Here is a 20135-nt window from a genome sequence, read left to right as displayed (position 1 = left end):
GTGGTGGTGAGCCCTACATACTGTAGATGACACTCTATACAATAGAGAAGATAGATGACATAGGAAGATGTACAGTTGAGGCAGGAAGAGATCTTAAAAGTCTCCCCAGTGACCTCTGATCTGAACTCGTCAGACGCAATGATAAATTCACATGGCCTGCATCTTGTTCTGCTGCACATGTACATCCCCCTATGTCGCAACCAGGAGCTTTGTCTATTGGAGTTATTAACCAGTACCTCTGAGGGGGCCAGACTGTTTCCCAATGTCCTGCTCTTCCTGTAAGAGCAGCGCAAACCCCCCTCCACACAATTCACAAGGCTATTATCCACGGACAATAAACTGAAGTGTTTCTTTACAATCCTACAGATATCCCTGTAATCAGTGCTATAATCAGTCACAAAAGTGACTTTGTTCTGTGCTTTAGTGGTCGTGTTTTGTTTTGGCGATTGGACTTATTCAAAAGAGAGCGACGATCCAACAAATCAACCTGTCTCTGTGCTCTATTAATTACATGGCCAGGATAACCTCTCTAAGTCTACTTCGCATTTCAATACTCTGTTTTCTACAAGTGTCATTGTCACTACAATTCCGTTTGACTCTAATAAGCTGTACCTTGGCTACTGCCATAGGGACATGTACAGGGTGGCAACTTTTTGCATGAAGCAAAGTGTTCTTGGATATGGGCTTCCTGTACATATTGCTTATAATTTTCCATCATCACCTGCAGTCAAAGTTAGATCCAGGTAATTGATGGTTCTGGAATTTTTCTCAAAAGTGAAACTCAGACCAACCTTGTTGGAGTTCAAGAAACCAACAAATTCAATCAAAGTGGTTTCAGAGCCCTGCCAAATAAAGAGCAAATCGTCAATATAACGCCTATAAAAGGCGATGTTGTCTCTGTACATATTACCATCTCCATAGATGTGGGACAGCTCCCACCAACCCATAAAGATGTTGGCGTATGAGGGCGCAAATTTGGCCCCCATGGCTGTCCCACATCTCTGGAGATAGTACTGCTCTCCAAAACGAAAATAGTTGTGAGTCAAGGCAAAGCCCGTCGCTTTCACCACAAAAGCCACCAAATCTGTATTGAGTTCTGAAAAGTTCTTCAAAATGAAGGACAAAGCCTTAAGACCCTCCACATGTGGGATGGTAGAGTATAACTCCACCACGTCTACAGTTAGCCACATGTGACTATGAGCGTCCCAACAAAAAGTATCCATAAGATTTAATAAATCTTTGGTGTCCTTAAGATAACTCTGTAAGGAGGTAACTAAAGGATACAAAATGCTGTCGAGCCACTGAGACAGGTGTTCCAGAAGGGAACCTATCCCACTCATTATGGGTCGTCCCTGGACCTCTGTTAAGGTCTTATGCACTTTCGGAAGGTGGTGGAAGATGGGTACCACCGGATGTTCCACCAACAAAAAGTCATGTGTGTCTTGATCAAAGTACCCATCCTCCAACCCATCATCCAAAAGGGTTCTGAGTTCTTTCTGAAAGAGCCATGTAGGATCCCTGTCCAATTTCTGATAGTATGTGTCATTGTGTAGTTGTCTATGGGCCTCCCTAATATACTCTGATTTGTCTAAGACAACTACAGAACCGCCTTTATCGGCGGATCGAATGACCAAATTGTCATTTCGTTGTAACTCGAGTAGCGCCTGTCTCTCTCTAAAGGACAAATTTAACCTACAATTACTGGTTTCATTCTTTGTTGAGGCAAGGGACGTAAGATCTCTCTCAATCCTTTTGAAAAAGTTCTCCAGGACGGGCCCACGAAATTGTAGAGGATAGAAATCAGAGGGTTTCTTGAAACCACTGTGACATTTAATGGTCCCTGTCTCAGCTTCATTAGTCACTTGTCTCCCAAGTTCATTCAGAGACAAGACATCACAAGCCTCCGAAAAGGATAAAGGAGCAGCCTCTGAAATGGATGTGTGTCTAGGTGCTAAATTCTGGCTAATGTCAATGTCAGTATCAGCACTATGAAAATATTTTTCAAGGTTAGATTCCTAGTTAACCTATTAACGTCTAACATTGTGTTAAAAAGGTTAAATAAAGTAGTGGGGGCAAAATTCAAGCCATAACTAAGAACCTTTAATTGCATGTTAGACAAGGTAACAGTGGATAGGTTAATCACATTATAGATGTTATCACAGGTGGGTGTTACTGATACTTGATGTTCTTGTTCATCCTCTGGGGGTACCTCTTCTCCTGTCCTATCCCAGTTTTGTCCTGTGCCTGGTGAAAAACCTGATCAAAAGCCCTGCGATCTTCCCCAGTGGTATTCGTATCATTAACTGGGGTCTGATTGGTGCTACTTATATACTTTGTACCTTTAGCAGTGTGTGTTTTATTCTGTATGGTTTTTGGGATACCTGCACCCTGTGTGTTCAATTCTTTAGATCTCACAGACACTATATCAGTAATGTTGGTAGAGCCATTAATGCTCACTTGCTTATGTGTACTCTGTGTATTTTTTAGAATACCCCTGGGTATCCCTGCAGAATCCTCACCACCTGAGGCCCCAGTATCATCACCTGAGTCACCCTCACTACCAGAGGACTTATATGCACCAGAGTTATTAAAGGATGTATGCTGTTGTTGTTGCTGTCCTCTGCCTCTGCTCCTGGATCTACCTCTCCTATTATTGGAGCTATTCCTAGAGTGATGCCAAATGTATACCGTCTGATTATCATAGTCTGCCTGGTCCCTAAGGTATTTTGAGTACTTGATATTTAAAATCTCTTTCTTAGATTCAGAAAAAGCCAATCTCAAAATGCCATCAAACTTAGGGTAGTCAAGTTCTAATTTCCTATTATTCAACTCAATCTGCAAAATTTCAATTTCACCTCTGACCATAGTTAGCAATTTGGTTTTATACATGATTAACAAGTGCATCAATCTGACTGAGCATTCAGTTAGTACAGTGTTCCAAGTCTCAATTAATTCTTTGTCAGAGACTTCAAAAGTGGGGTATTTGTTTAATCTGAGACCCCTAGGAACAATGTTCAATTTAATATAATTCTCAAAAGTCCAGATCTCAAATTGCGGTTTATGTTCCTTGATAAGAAGTTTTTCAATGTCATCAGTGTACTCAAGGAATGGGTGGAAATATCCGTTGAAAAAAACAGAATTTATGCTTACCTGATAAATTACTTTCTCTTGCGGTGTATCCAGTCCACGGCTTCATCCTTTACTTGTGGGATATTCTCATTCCCTACAGGAAGTGGCAAAGAGAGTACACAGCAGAGCTGTCCATATAGCTCCCCCTCTAGCTCCACCCACCAGTCATTCGACCAAAGATTAGGAAGAAAAAGGAGAAACCATAGGGTGCAGTGGTGACTGTAGTTTAAACAAAAATTTTTTATACCTGACTTAAATGCCAGGGCGGGCCGTGGACTGGATACACCGCAAGAGAAAGTAATTTATCAGGTAAGCATAAATTCTGTTTTCTCTTGCAAGGTGTATCCAGTCCACGGCTTCATCCTTTACTTGTGGGATACCAATACCAAAGCTTTAGGACACGGATGAAGGAAGGGAACAAGACAGGTACCTTAAACAGAAGGCACCACTGCTTGCAAAACCTGTCTCCCAAAAATAGCCTCCGAAGAAGCAAAAGTATCGAATTTGTAAAATTTGGCAAAAGTATGCAGTGAAGACCAAGTCGCTGCCTTACAAATCTGTTCAACAGAAGCCTAATTTTTGAAAGCCCATGTGGAAGCCACTGCTCTGGTAGAATGAGCAGTAATTATTTCAGGAGGCTGCTGGCCAGCAGTCTCATAGGCCAAACGGATGATGCTTTTCAGGCAAAAGGAAAGAGAGGTAGCAGTCGCTTTCTGACCTCTCCTCTTACCAGAATAGATAACCAACAAGGAAGATATTTGTCTGAAATCCTTAGTTGCTTGTAAATAGAACTTTAAAGCACGAACTACATCAAGATTGTGTAACAGACGTTCCTTCTTCGAAGGAGGATTAGGACACAGAGAAGGAACAACTATTTCCTGGTTAATATTCTTGTTAGAAACAACTTTAGGAAGAAAACCAGGCTTGGTACGCAAAACTACCTTATCTGCGTGGAACACCAGGTAAGGTGAATCACACTGTAAGGCAGATAATTCTGAAACTCTTTGAGCAGAAGAGATAGCTACTAAAAACAAAACTTTCCAAGATAACAACTTAATATCTATGGAATGTAAAGGTTCAAACGGAACCCCTTGAAGAACTGAAAGAACTAGATTTAGACTCCATGGCGGAGCCACAGGTTTATAGACAGGCTTGATTCTGACTAAAGCCTGAGCAAACGCTTGAACGTCTGGTAACTCTGCCAGACGCTTGTGTAAAAGGATAGACAGAGCTGATATTTGTCCTTTTAAGGAACTAGCTGACAAACCTTTCTCCAATCCTTCTTGGAGAAAGGACAATATCCTGGGAATCTTACTCCATGAGTAACCCTTGGATTCACACCAACAAAGATATTTCCGCCATATCTTATGGTAGATTTTCCTGGTGACAGGCTATCTAGCCTGAATCAGAGTATCTATAACTGACTCAGAGAACCCACGCTTTGATAGAATTAAGCGTTCAATCTCCAAGCAGTCAGACGTAGAGAAACTAGATTTGGATGCTTGAACGGACCCTGTATTAGAAGATCCTGCCTCATTGGCAGTGTCCATGGTGGGACAGATGACATGTCCACTAGGTCTGCATACCAAGTCCTGCGTGGCCACGCAGGCGCTATCAGAATCACCAAAGCCTTCTCCTGCTTGATTCTGGCGACCAGACACGGGAGGAGAGGAAACGGTGGAAAAACATAAGCCAGATTGAGGGACCAAGGCGCTGCTAGAGCATCTATCAATACCGCCTTGGGGTCCCGGGACCTGGACACGTAGAGAGGAAGTTTGGCGTTCTGACGGGACGCCATCAGATCCAATTCTGGAGTGCCCCATAGCTGAGTCAGCTGGGCAAATACCTCCGGGTGGAGTTCCCACTCCCCCGGGTGAAAAGTCTGACGACTTAGAAAATCCGCCTCCCAGTTGTCTACTCCTGGGATGTGAATAGCTGAGAGATGGCAGGAGTGATCCTCCGCCCACCTGATTATTTTGGTTACTTCCGTCATCGCTAGGGAACTCTTTGTTCCCCCCTGATGATTGACGTAAGCTACAGTCGTGATGTTGTCCGACTAAATCTTCTAATTTTTTATCCATAGGATCTTTAAAAGCACAACTGTCTTCAATTGGTATGGTTGCGCGCTTAGCAAGTGAAGAAACAGCCCCCTCTACCTTAGGGACCGTCTGCCACGAGTCCCGCCTGGGGTCAGTTATGGGGAACATTTTCTTAAAAATAGGGGGGGGGGGGGGGGGGGAAACAAAAGGGACACCTGGTCTATCCCACTCCCTAGTAACAATATCTGCAACCCTTTTAGGGATCAAAAACGCATCAGTGTATACAGGGACCTCTAGGTACTTGTCCATTTTACACAATTTCTCTGGGACCACCATAGGGTCGCCCTCAGTTCCAGAATGTTTATCGGGAGAAGCGTTTCTTCCCGAGACCATAAGCCCTGAGCTTTCAGGGAGTCACAGACCGCACCCCAGCCTAACAGACTGGCGTCGGTCGTTACAATGACCCACTCTGGCCTGCGGAAACATATTCCCTGAGACAGGTGGTCCTGAAACAACCATCAGAGAAGAGAATCTCTGGTCTCCTGGTCCAACTGAATTTGAGGAGACAAATCTGCATAATTCCCATTCCACTGTTTGAGCATGCATAGTTGCAGTGGTCTGAGGTGTATCCGAGCAAAAGGGACTATGTCCATTGCCGCTACCATTAATCCGATTGCCTCCATGCACTGAGCTACAGATGGCCGAGGAATGGAATGAAGAACTCGGCAAGTAGTTTAAAATTTCAACTTTCTGACCTCCGTCAGAAATATTTTAATTTCTACTGAATCTATTAGTGTTCCTAGGAAGGGAACCCTTGTGAGTGGGGACAGAGAACTCTTTTTGACGTTCACCTTCCACCCGTGAGACATCAGAAAGGCCAATACAATCTCCGTGTGAGCCTTGGCTCTGTGAAAGGACGGTGCCTGAATTAAGATGTCGTCCAAATAAGGCGCCACTGCTATGCCCCGCGGTCTTAGAACCGCCAGAAGGGACCCTAGCACCTTTGTGAAAATTCTGGGAGCAGTGGCTAAACCAAATGGAAGAGCCACGAACTGGTAATGCTTGTCTAGGAAAGCGAACCTGAGGAACTGATAATGATCTTTGTGGATAGGGATATGCAGGTACATATCCTTTAGAGCCACGGTAGTCATATATTGACCTTCCTGGATCATAGGTAAGATTGTCCGAATGGTCTCCATCTTGAATGATGGGACTCTGAGGAATATGTTTAGAATTTTTAGATCCAGGATTGGTCTGAAAGTTCCTTCTTTTTTGGGAACCACAAACAGGTTTGAGTAAAATCCCAGACCTTGTTCTGCAATTGGAACTGGGTATATCACTCCCATCGTATGTAGATCTTCTACACAGCGTAAGAACGCCTCTTTCTTTGTCTGGTCTGTAGACAGACGAGAAATGTAGAACCTTCCCCTTGGAGGGGAGTCCTTGAATTCTAGAAGATATCCCTGGGAAACAATCTCTAATGCCCAGGGATCGTGAACATCTCTTGCCCAGGCCTGAGCGAAGAGAGAGATTCTGCCCCCTACTAGATCCGGTCCCGGATCGGGGGCTACCCCTTCATGCTGTCTTGGTAGCAGCTGCAGGCTTTTTGGCCTGTTTACCCTTGTTCCAGCCCTGGTAAGGCTTCCAGGTTGCCTTGGGCTGTGAAGAGTTACCCTCTTGCTTTGCAGCTGTAGAGGCTGAAGCCGGACCGCTCCTGAAGTTACGAAAGGAACGAAAATTAGCTTTGTTTCTAGCCTTAAAGGGCTTGTCCTGAGGGAGAGCATGGCCCTTTCCCCCGGTGATTTCTGAAATAATCTCTTTCAATTCTGGCCCGAAAAGGGTCTTTCCCTTGAAAGGGATATTTAATAATTTGGATTTTGACGACACATCGGCCGACCATGACTTGAGCCAAAGCGCTCTGCGCGCCATAATGGCGAAACCTGAATTTTTTGCCGCTAACTTAGCTAATTGCAAGGCGGCGTCTGTGATAAAAGAATTACCCAGCTTTAGAGCCTTAATTCTATCCATAATTTTGTCATATGAGCGACTCCTCCAGCGCCTCAAACCAGAAAGCCGCTGCAGTAGTTACAGGAATAATGAAGGCAATAGGTTGGAGAAGGAAACCTTGTTGAACAAAAATTTTCTTAAGTAAACCTTCTAATTTTTTATCCATAGGATCTTTAAAAGCACAACTGTCTTCAATTGGTATGGTTGCGCGCTTAGCAAGTGAAGAAACAGCCCCCTCTATCTTAGGGACCGTCTTCCACGAGTCCCGCCTGGGGTCAGTTATGGGGAACATTTTCTTAAAAATAGGGGGGGGGGGGGGGACAAAAGGGACACCTGGTCTATCCCACGCCCTAGTAACAATATCCGCAACCCTTTTAGGGATCAGAAACGCATCAGTGTATACAGGGACCTCTAGGTACTTGTCCAATTTACACAATTTCTCTGGGACCACCATAGGGTCACAGTCATCCAGAGTGGCTAATACCTCCCTGAGCAATACGCGGAGGTGTTCCAGTTTAAATTTAAATGCTAATGAATCTGACTCTGCCTGATGAGAAACCTTTCCTGAGTCGGAAATTTCTCCCTCAGACATCAAATCCCTCACCCCCACTTCGGAGTGTTGTGAGGGTACATCAGATAAGGCTACCAAAGCTTCAGACTGCTCATAATCTATCGCGCTTTGCAGGAAAAACTGGCAGTTTGGATAGAAAGGCTGCAAGGGAATTATCCATGACTGTCGCTAGTTGTTGCAATGTAATAGGGGCAGACGCACTAGAGGTACTAGGCATCGCTTGAGCGGGCGTAACTGGTTGTGACACATGGGGAGAGGTAGGCGGACTATCCTCATTACCTTCAGTCTGAGAATCATCTAGGGCCACACTTAAGTGCAACAATATGATCTTTAAAGTGTATAGACATATTAGTGCAATTGGGACACATTCTGAGAGGGGGTTCCACCATGGCTTCTAAACACATTGAACAAGGATTTTCCTTAGTGTCAGACATGTTTAACAGACTAGTAGCATACACAAGCAGGCTTGGAAAACACTTTAATCAAATAAAAAACACAATTTGAAAAAACAATGTGCCTTTAAGAAATAAAAAGAGCACACAATTTTATAAAACAGTGAAAAATGCCCCAATCCTTTTGAAATTTTCACAGTATGTACCTAAGGCTTTAATATGATTGCACAGCAAGTTTCAGAACGATTAACCCCTTAATGCCCAAACCGGAGCAGCCTAAAGCCAACAATAGGTTAATTAACTACAGCACCATGCCACAGCTTACTGCTGTGGCCCTACCTGCTCTTAGGGATCAGTTTTGGGGAAATAAAGCTTCTTCTAGGCCCTCAATCAGCAGCTGTACCCTCCATGTGAAGCAGCATGAAACAGCCTTTCAATTCTAACTGCGCATCTGAGGCGCGAAATTAGGCCCCTCCCACTCCACTCCGGAGTATTGAGGCCTACAAAAATCACTTCTAAGTGACTAAATTTATGCCATGTGGATAATAACCCCAGTAAAACACTCCAAAGTGCTTAAAAAGGTGTCTCCAACGAGTATTTCTTAAATAATCGATTGCCCTGCATTAGTATCAACCAGCCTAATTAGCCCTGTTATGTAAGCATTAAATTCTATACTAAGTCTCAGAACATAGCTTACCCTCCCCACATGGGGATCTTGTCAGTCTTCTAGCATTATCTCAGTCTTGTCTAGAAATAAATGACTGAACATACCTCATTGCAGTCAAGCCTGCAAACTGTTCCCCCCAACTGAAGTTTTCTGGTACTCCTCAGTCCTGTGTGGGAACAGCAGTGGATTTTAGTTACAACATGCTAAAATCATTTTCCTCTCAGCAGAATTCTTCATCACTTTTCTGCTAGAGAGTAAATAGTACAAACCGGTACCATTTAAAAATAACAAAATCTTGATTGAAGATATAAAACTACAAATCTAACACCACATTCACTTTACCCTCCCGTAGAGAGACCCTAGTGCTTAGAGCCGGCAAAGAGAATGACTGGGGGGTGGAGCTAGAGGGGGAGCTATATGGACAGCTCTGCTGTGTGCTCTCTTTGCCACTTCCTGTAGGGAATGAGAATATCCCACAAGTAAAGGATGAAGCCGTGGACTGGATACACCTTGCAAGAGAAATCAAATAATGTATATAAATTGAATATTAAAAACAGGAAATGCCAATGGAGAAATAAGCTACATAAACTTAAGACCATTAAAATACAGTAGAATTGCAAAATCCATAAATGCACAATAAAAAGACAAAAGACAATTTAATTGCACTTGCTCTGAATTTCAAATTATTAGTAGATTTTTTTTTTATAAGAAATGTAAAAGATTGCTTCCATAACAAGCCATCTGTATCATGTGGGAGCCATCAGCCAATTACAGATTCATATTAGTATATTCAGTAGGAGCTAGTGCCTCTAAATGTGTGCATATAAAAAGACTGAGCACAAAAACTGATAATGGAAATTAAAGTTGTAAAGATTTTTTTCTTCTGTTAAGTGTGATCAGTCCACGGGTCATCATTACTTCTGGGATATTACTCCTCCCCAACAGGAAGTGCAAGAGGATTCACCCAGCAGAGTTGCATATAGCCCCTCCCCTCTACGTCACCCCCAGTCATTCTCTTGCACCCAACGACTAGATAGGATGTGTGAGAGGACTATGGAGGACCTTCTGATCCAGGGTCCGTTCAAACATCAAACTCTAACTTCCCTGAAGCTGACTGCTTGGAAATTGAACGTTTGATTTTGTCAAAACGTGGGTTTTCTGAGTCAGTTATTGACACCTTAATACAGGCTAGGAACCCTGTTACCAGAAAGATTTACCATAAGATATGGCGTAAATACCTATACTGGTGTGAATCCAAAGGTTACTCTTGGAGTAAGGTTAGGATTCCTAGAATATTGTCTTTTCTACAAGAAGGTTTAGAAAAGGGTTTATCTGCTAGTTCATTAAAGGGACAGATCTCAGCCCTGTCTATTCTGTTACACAAACGTCTGTCAGAAGTGCCAGATGTTCAGGCCTTTTGTCAGGCTTTAGCGAGGATTAAGCCTGTGTTTAAAACTGTTGCTCCACCATGGAGTTTAAATCTTGTTCTAAACATTTTACAGGGCGTTCCGTTTGAACCCCTCCATTCCATTGATATAAAGTTGTTATCTTGGAAAGTTCTATTTTTAATGGCTATTTCCTCGGCTCGAAGAGTCTCTGAGTTATCAGCCTTACACTGTGATTCTCCTTATTTGATTTTTCATTCGGATAAGGTAGTTCTGCGTACTAAACCTGGGTTCTTACCCAAGGTAGTCACTAACAGGAATATCAATCAAGAGATTGTTGTTCCTTCCTTGTGCCCAAATCCTTCTTCAAAGAAGGAACGATTACTACATAATCTGGATGTAGTTCGTGCCCTAAAATTTTACTTACAGGCAACTAAGGAATTTCGACAAACGTCTTCTCTGTTTGTCGTGTACTCTGGACAGAGGAGAGGTCAAAAGGCTTCGGCAACCTCTCTTTCCTTTTGGCTTCGTAGTATAATACGTTTAGCTTATGAGACTGCTGGACAGCAGCCTCCTGAAAGAATTACAGCCCATTCTACTAGAGCTGTGGCTTCCACTTGGGCCTTCAAGAATGAGGCCTCTGTTGAACAGATTTGCAAGGCTGCAACTTGGTCTTCGCTTCATACTTTTTCCAAATTTTACAAATTTGACACATTTGCTTCCTCGGAGGCTATTTTTGGGAGAAAGGTTCTTCAGGCAGTGGTTCCTTCTGTATAAAAGAGCCTGCCTATCCCTCCCGTCATCCGTGTACTTTTGCTTTGGTATTGGTATCCCAGAAGTAATGATGACCCGTGGACTGATCACACTTAACAGAAGAAAACATAATTTATGCTTACCTGATAAATTCCTTTCTTCTGTAGTGTGATCAGTCCACGGCCCGCCCTGTTTTTAAGGCAGGTATTTATTTTTAAATTATACTCCAGTCACCACTACACCCTTGGTTCCTCCTTTCTCGTTTGTCCTTGGTCGAATGACTGGGGGTGACGTAGAGGGGAGGGGCTATATGCAACTCTGCTGGGTGAATCCTCTTGCACTTCCTGTTGGGGAGGAGTAATATCCCAGAAGTAATGATGACCCGTGGACTGATCACACTACAGAAGAAAGGAATTTATCAGGTAAGCATAAATTATGTTTTTTTTTATTGCATGCTCTACCTGAATCATGAAAATTAAATTTTCACTTTAGTATGTCTTTAAAGGGACATAATGGTCAAAATTGAAAAGTGCACTTAAGTTTTGAATAGAAGCACTTTTGCAATAAACTACGTGTTTAAAAATTAAAAAAAACTTGCTTCTTTATGTTGAAGCAAATTATTTTGTTATGATTAACAAAATTTTTAAACACTGTTCACCATTCCAGGGACTAAAAAGAAAAACATAATTTATGTAAGAACTTACCTGATAAATTCATTTCTTTCATATTAACAAGAGTCCATGAGCTAGTGACGTATGGGATATACATTCCTACCAGGAGGGGCAAAGTTTCCCAAACCTTAAAATGCCTATAAATACACCCCTCACCACACCCACAAATCAGTTTAACGAATAGCCAAGAAGTGGGGTGATAAGAAAAAGTGCGAAGCATATAAAATAAGGAATTGGAATAATTGTGCTTTATACAAAAAAATCATAACCACCACAAAAAAGGGTGGGCCTCATGGACTCTTGTTAATATGAAAGAAATGAATTTATCAGGTAAGTTCTTACATAAATTATGTTTTCTTTCATGTAATTAACAAGAGTCCATGAGCTAGTGACGTATGGGATAATGACTACCCAAGATGTGGATCTTTCCACACAAGAGTCACTAGAGAGGGAGGGATAAAATAAAGACAGCCAATTCCTGCTGAAAATAATCCACACCCAAAATAAAGTTTAACAAAAAACATAAGCAGAAGATTCAAACTGAAACCGCTGCCTGAAGAACTTTTCTACCAAAAACTGCTTCAGAAGAAGAAAATACATCAAAATGGTAGAATTTAGTAAAAGTATGCAAAGAAGACCAAGTTGCTGCTTTGCAGATCTGGTCAACCGAAGCTTCATTCCTAAACGCCCAGGAAGTAGATACTGACCTAGTAGAATGAGCTGTAATTCTTTGAGGCGGAGTTTTACCCGACTCAACATAGGCAAGATGAATTAAAGATTTCAACCAAGATGCCAAAGAAATGGCAGAAGCTTTCTGGCCTTTCCTAGAACCGGAAAAGATAACAAATAGACTAGAAGTCTTACGGAAAGATTTCGTAGCTTCAACATAATATTTCAAAGCTCTAACAACATCCAAAGAATGCAATGATTTCTCCTTAGAATTCTTAGGATTAGGACATAATGAAGGAACCACAATTTCTCTACTAATGTTGTTGGAATTCACAACTTTAGGTAAAAATTCAAAAGAAGTTCGCAACACCGCCTTATCCTGATGAAAAATCAGAAAAGGAGACTCACACGAAAGAGCAGATAATTCAGAAACTCTTCTAGCAGAAGAGATGGCCAAAAGGAACAAAACTTTCCAAGAAAGTAATTTAATGTCCAATGAATGCATAGGTTCAAACGGAGGAGCTTGAAGAGCTCCCAGAACCAAATTCAAACTCCAAGGAGGAGAAATTGACTTAATGACAGGTTTTATACGAACCAAAGCTTGTACAAAACAATGAATATCAGGAAGAATAGCAATCTTTCTGTGAAAAAGAACAGAAAGAGCAGAGATTTGTCCTTTCAAAGAACTTGCGGACAAACCCTTATCCAAACCATCCTGAAGAAATTGTAAAATTCTCGGTATTCTAAAAGAATGCCAAGAAAAATGATGAGAAAGACACCATGAAATATAAGTCTTCCAGACTCTATAATATATCTCTCGAGATACAGATTTACGAGCCTGTAACATAGTATTAATCACGGAGTCAGAGAAACCTCTATGACCAAGAATCAAGCGTTCAATCTCCATACCTTTAAATTTAAGGATTTCAGATCCGGATGGAAAAAAGGACCTTGTGACAGAAGGTCTGGTCTTAACGGAAGAGTCCATGGCTGGCAAGATGCCATCCGGACAAGATCCGCATACCAAAACCTGTGAGGCCATGCCGGAGCTATTAGCAGAACAAACAAGCATTCCCTCAGAATCTTGGAGATTACTCTTGGAAGAAGAACTAGAGGCGGAAAGATATAGGCAGGATGATACTTCCAAGGAAGTGATAATGCATCCACTGCCTCCGCCTGAGGATCCCGGGATCTGGACAGATACCTGGGAAGTTTCTTGTTTAGATGAGAGGCCATCAGATCTATCTCTGGGAGCCCCCACAATTGAACAATCTGAAGAAATACCTCTGGGTGAAGAGACCATTCGCCCGGATGCAACGTTTGGCGACTGAGATAATCCGCTTCCCAATTGTCTACACCTGGGATATGAACCGCAGAGATTAGACAGGAGCTGGATTCCGCCCAAACCAAAATTCGAGATACTTCTTTCATAGCCAGAGGACTGTGAGTCCCTCCTTGATGATTGATGTATGCCACAGTTGTGACATTGTCTGTCTGAAAACAAATGAACGATTCTCTCTTCAGAAGAGGCCAAAACTGAAGAGCTCTGAAAATTGCACGGAGTTCCAAAATATTGATCGGTAATCTCACCTCCTGAGATTCCCAAACTCCTTGTGCCGTCAGAGATCCCCACACAGCTCCCCAACCTGTGAGACTTGCATCTGTTGAAATTACAGTCCAGGTCGGAAGAACAAAAGAAGCCCCCTGAATTAAACGATGGTGATTTGTCCACCACGTTAGAGAGTGTCGAACAATCGGTTTTAAAGATATTAATTGAGATATCTTCGTGTAATCCCTGCACCATTGGTTCAGCATACAGAGCTGAAGAGGTCGCATGTGAAAACGAGCAAAGGGGATCGCGTCCGATGCAGCAGTCATAAGACCTAGAATTTCCATGCATAAGGCTACCGAAGGGAATGATTGTGACTGAAGGTTTCGACAAGCTGTAATCAATTTTAGACGTCTCTTGTCTGTTAAAGACAGAGTCATGGACACTGAATCTATCTGGAAACCCAGAAAGGTTACCCTTGTTTGAGGAATCAAAGAACTTTTTGGTAAATTGATCCTCCAACCATGAACTTGAAGAAACAACACAAGTCGATTCGTATGAGACTCTGCTAAATGTAAAGACGGAGCAAGTACCAAGATATCGTCCAAATAAGGAAATACCACAATACCCTGTTCTCTGATTACAGACAGAAGGGCACCGAGAATCTTTGTGAAAATTCTTGGAGCTGTAGCAAGGCCAAACGGTAGAGCCACAAATTGGTAATGCTTGTCTAGAAAAGAGAATCTCAGGAACTGATAATGATCTGGATGAATCGGAATATGCAGATATGCATCCTGTAAATCTATTGTGGACATATAATTCCCTTGCTGAACAAAAGGCAATATAGTCCTTACAGTTACCATCTTGAACGTTGGTATCCTTACATAACGATTCAATAATTTTAGATCCAGAACTGGTCTGAAGGAATTCTCCTTCTTTGGTACAATGAAGAGATTTGAATAAAACCCCATCCCCTGTTCCGGAACTGGAACTGGCATAATTACTCCAGCCAACTCTAGATCTGAAACACAATTCAGAAATGCTTGAGCTTTCACTGGATTTACTGGGACATGGGAAAGAAAAAATCTCTTTGCAGGAGGTCTCATCTTGAAACCAATTCTGTACCCTTCTGAAACAATGTTCTGAATCCAAAGATTGTGAACAGATTTGATCCAAATTTCTTTGAAAAAACGTAACCTGCCCCCTACCAGCTGAACTGGAATGAGGGCCGTACCTTCATGTGAACTTAGAAGCAGGCTTTGCCTTTCTAGCAGGCTTGGATTTATTCCAGACTGGAGATGGTTTCCAAACTGAAACTGCTCCTGAGGACGAAGGATCAGGCTTTTGTTCTTTGTTGAAACGAAAGGAACGAAAACGATTGTTAGCCCTGTTTTTACCTTTAGATTTTTTATCCTGTGGTAAAAAAGTTCCTTTCCCACCAGTAACAGTTGAAATAATAGAATCCAACTGAGAACCAAATAATTTGTTTCCCTGGAAAGAAATGGAAAGTAGAGTTGATTTAGAAGCCATATCAGCATTCCAAGTCTTAAGCCATAAAGCTCTTCTGGCTAAGATAGCCAGAGACATAAATCTAACATCAACTCTAATAATATCAAAAATGGCATCACAGATGAAATTATTAGCATGCTGGAGAAGAATAATAATATCATGAGAATCACGATTTGTTACTTGTTGCGCTAGAGTTTCCAACCAAAAAGTTGAAGCTGCAGCAACATCAGCCAATGATATAGCAGGTCTAAGAAGATTACCTGAACATAGATAAGCTTTTCTTAGAAAAAGATTCAATTTTTCTATCTAAAGGATCCTTAAACGAGGTACCATCTGACGTAGGAATGGTAGTACGTTTAGCAAGGGTAGAAATAGCCCCATCAACTTTAGGGATTTTGTCCCAAAATTCTAACCTGTCAGGCGGAACAGGATATAATTGCTTAAAACGTTTAGAAGGAGTAAATGAATTACCCAATTTATCCCATTCCTTAGCAATTACTGCAGAAATAGCATTAGGAACAGGAAAGACTTCTGGAATAACCGTAGGAGCTTTAAAAACCTTATCCAAACGTATAGAATTAGTATCAAGAGGACTAGAATCCTCTATTTCTAAAGCAATTAGTACTTCTTTAAGTAAAGAGCGAATAAATTCCATCTTAAATAAATATGAAGATTTATCAGCATCAATCTCTGAGACAGAATCCTCTGAACTAGAAGAGTCCAAAGAATCAGAATGATGGTGTTCATTTAAAAATTCATCTGTAGAGAGAGAAGATTTAAAAGACTTTTTACGTTTACTAGAAGGAGAAATAACAGACAAAGCCTTCTTTATGGATTCAGAAACAAAATCTCTTATGTTATCAGGAACATTCTGCACCTTAGATGTTGAGGGAACTGCAACAGGCAATGGTACATCACTAAAGGAAATATTATCTGCTTTAACAAGTTTGTCATGACAATTAATACAAACAACAGCTGGAGAAATAGCTACCAAAAGTTTACAGCAGATACACTTAGCTTTGGTAGATCCAGCAGGCAGTGGTTTTCCTGTAGTATCTTCTGGCTCAGATGCAACGTGAGACATCTTGCAATATGTAAGAGAAAAAACAACATATAAAGCAAAATAAATCAAATTCCTTATAAGACAGTTTCAGGAATGGGAAAAAAATGCCAAACATCAAGCTTCTAGCAACCAGAAGCAAATGAAAATGAGACTGAAATAATGTGGAGACAAAAGCGACGCCCATATTTTTTAGCGCCAAATAAGACGCCCACATTATTTGGCGCCTAAATGCTTTTGGCGCCAAAAATGACGCCACATCCGGAACGCCGACATTTTTGGCGCAAAATAACGTCAAAAAATGACGCAACTTCCGGCGACACGTATGACGCCGGAAACGGAAATGAATTTTTGCGCCAAAAAAATCCGCGCCAAAAATGACGCAATAAAATGAAGCATTTTCAGCCCCCGCGAGCCTAACAGCCCACAGGGAAAAAAGTCAAATTTTTGAGGTAAGACAAAATATGATAATTGAAAGCATAATCCCAAATATGAAACTGACTGTCTGGAAATAAGGAAAGTTGAACATTCTGAGTCAAGGCAAATAAATGTTTGAATACATATATTTAGAACTTTATAAATAAAGTGCCCAACCATAGCTTAGAGTGTCACAGAAAATAAGACTTACTTACCCCAGGACACTCATCTACATGTTTGTAGAAAGCCAAACCAGTACTGAAACGAGAATCAGTAGAGGAAATGGTAAATATAAGAGTATATCGTCGATCTGAAAAGGGAGGTAAGAGATGAATCTCTACGACCGATAACAGAGAACCTTATGAAATAGACCCCGTAGAAGGAGATCACTGCATTCAATAGGCAATACTCTCCTCACATCCCTCTGACATTCACTGCACGCTGAGAGGAAAACCGGGCTCCAACTTGCTGCGGAGCGCATATCAACGTAGAATCTAGCACAAACTTACTTCACCACCTCCCTTGGAGGCAAAGTTTGTAAAACTGATTTGTGGGTGTGGTGAGGGGTGTATTTATAGGCATTTTAAGGTTTGGGAAACTTTGCCCCTCCTGGTAGGAATGTATATCCCATACGTCACTAGCTCATGGACTCTTGTTAATTACATGAAAGAAATGTCTGTGCCCTTCACCTGAAAATACCTAATTTAAATGATAAGACATGCAAACATATGAGGCATGAGCACAAACAATAACATTGCATTATATACTATGCTTAAAGGAATAGTCTAGTCAAAATTAAACTTAAATTATCGAATTTTCTTCGTTCTTTTGGCATCTTTATTTGAATGTAAGCTTAGGAGCCGGCCAATTTTGGTTTAGCACCTGGGTAGTGCTTGCTGATTGGTGGCTACATTTAGACACAAATCAGAAAGCACTACCCAGGTTCTGAACCAAAAATGGGCCGGCTCCTATGCTTACATTCTTGCTTTTTCAAATAAAAGATGCCAAGAAAACAAAGAAAAATTGATAATAGGAGTAAATTAGAAAGTTGTTTAAAATTTGCATGCTCTATCTGAATCATGAGAGTTTAATTTTGACTAGACTATTCCTTTAATAAAGCCACTAACATAGGGCGAGAAAATGATAAGCCACCATGGAGTCAAAAAATAATCATGTGAGAGTATTTTGCTAGAACAATAGATAACCCCCATTATGCTGATGGCTCAGTTGCACAGCCAGTTTTATGGAGGAGTTTTATATGACTCATCACACTACAATGGAAAGATGATTAATCTTGCTATTATATTAATTAAATTGACTGTTAAACATTATTATGCTTTGCTGAGTTTTGTTTATATTATCAAAGTGTATGAGGAAAACCACAAGTACGAGTTCACGTCAGACCTGAGGTTGATCAAACTCCTGATAGGACATAGTTAACCCATATATGCAGATTATATAAATATATTCTTAAGGAAAGCTGGGCATTTCTTACATTGTATCTAGAATAAAAACACATTTAAAATAATAATGTCTCAATGAGTTACTCAATGTAATTATATGCTGCTATATAGAGACCTAAATGTGTTGCACATTGCATTATGGACCCCTGCTGTGTGTTTAGATGTTGACTTTCACGTCCCTTTAAGACTGACTTTATGAGTTACTGAACAGTATTATGAGAGAAAAAGGATAGTTAAAGTTGTAAAGATACTACTGCTTGTTTACAAATGTCCATATAAAACACAAACTCTTCTAATATTTACAGGTTACCCGTCCTAAGCCATATTATTGTACTATTCTACATGCTGGGTACCTTTCCTTTGCCTACCTTCTTTGGCTTCTCTTCCTTTCTTCTACATCCCCCAATGGGAATAAATTGAATATATTAGCCTGCACTAATGCTTTTCGAATGGTTGAGGAGGGAATACCGTCACGGGAATAGTAAAGTCAGGACCCTGAGGTTGGGAAGTGACAATGAGATACACTGCCCCAGCATGGAGGGTTAGACCCAGGATGTGACAAATCCAGAAGACAAGACAAAAAAAAGTTCAATAACATACAGGCTAAATACAGTGCAACATCAGGATCCAAAAGGGGTAAAAATTGTGCAGGTCAAAGGTCAAAATCTTGCAGGCAACAACAGAACCAAATTGAATTTCAAAGACTAAGTACAGGAAACAGGCAAGGGTAGTAAACAGAGAACAGCATCATACAGTCCTAGACACGGGCAAACACAGGAAGCAGCTTATATAGGGTGTTGATTGAGTAACTGCCTGCAGACAAATGGCCAATCAGAGCAGGCAGTAGAATAAGCAATTCTCAAACAGAGCCCAATCCTCTAGTGGCTCAGGAGGGAAGGCAACCTATAGGAATCTGGAGGTTCCAGGATCAGGCGTGACAAATACATACAAAAGTACAAACAACGCAAGCACTAAACTTACTCTGTTTTCTTCTGCATATATTGGAGTTCATCTGAAAGCCTTTTATTCTCATCCTGAAGAGTATTTTTCTCATTCACTAAAGATAAAAAACAAACAAACAATTATATTAAAATATAGTACTGACAGGTAAAACAGATTCTTCTAGCTATTTTAGACTATACATGCAAGATATTTAGATTACATTTTGCAATTGTAAAGGGACATGAAACCCAAAATTGTTCTTTCAGATACAGCACAAAACTTTAAACAACTTTCCAATTTACTTCTATTATCTGATTTGCTAAGTTAACAACTTCAGGTAAAAATTAAAAAGTAGTCCGCAAAACAGCTTTATCCTGATGGAACATCAGATAAGGAGACTCACAAGAGAGGGTAGACAATTCAGAAACTCTTCTAGCAAAAGAGATAGCCAAAAGAAACAGCACTTTCCAAGAAAGTAGTTTAATGTCAAATTTCTGCAAAGGTTCCAAAAGAGGAGCCTGTAACACTTTTAATAATAAGTTAAGACCCCAAGGAGGAGAAATAGGCCTAATAACAGGTTTATTCCGGATTAAAGCCTGAACAAAATAATGAACATCAGGAAGAATAGCAATTTTCCTATGAAACAATACAGAAAGGGCAGATATTTGGCCTTTCAAAGAACTGGCAGATAAACCTTTATCTAAACCATTCTGAAGAAATTGAAGAATCCTAGGAATTCTAAAAGAATGCCAGGAATAATCATGGTAAGTACACCATGAAATGTAAGTTTTCCAAACTTTGTGGTATATCTTCCTAGAAAAAGGCTTGCGTGCCTGACTCAGTGTGAATCAGAGAGTCAGAGAAACCCCTATGACTGAAAACTATGCGTTCAATTTCCATGCCATTAAAGGG

General features: G+C 40.9%; 1 protein-coding gene across 1 annotated transcript in view; it reads right to left on the bottom strand.

Annotated features, from left to right (window-relative positions):
• RBBP8 (RB binding protein 8, endonuclease) overlaps positions 1–20135 on the bottom strand; it is a 353058-nt gene that overhangs the window by 201657 nt on the left and 131266 nt on the right. The window contains exon 6 of the mRNA XM_053715868.1: positions 19263–19338. Coding sequence (XP_053571843.1) covers positions 19263–19338 — 76 coding nt within the window. The remainder of the gene's footprint in view (positions 1–19262; positions 19339–20135) is intronic.

This window comes from Bombina bombina, chromosome 5 (genome assembly GCF_027579735.1).
Source record: "Bombina bombina isolate aBomBom1 chromosome 5, aBomBom1.pri, whole genome shotgun sequence".
Taxonomy (NCBI): Eukaryota; Metazoa; Chordata; class Amphibia; order Anura; family Bombinatoridae; genus Bombina; species Bombina bombina.
This window is presented reverse-complemented; position numbering and strand designations above follow the sequence as displayed.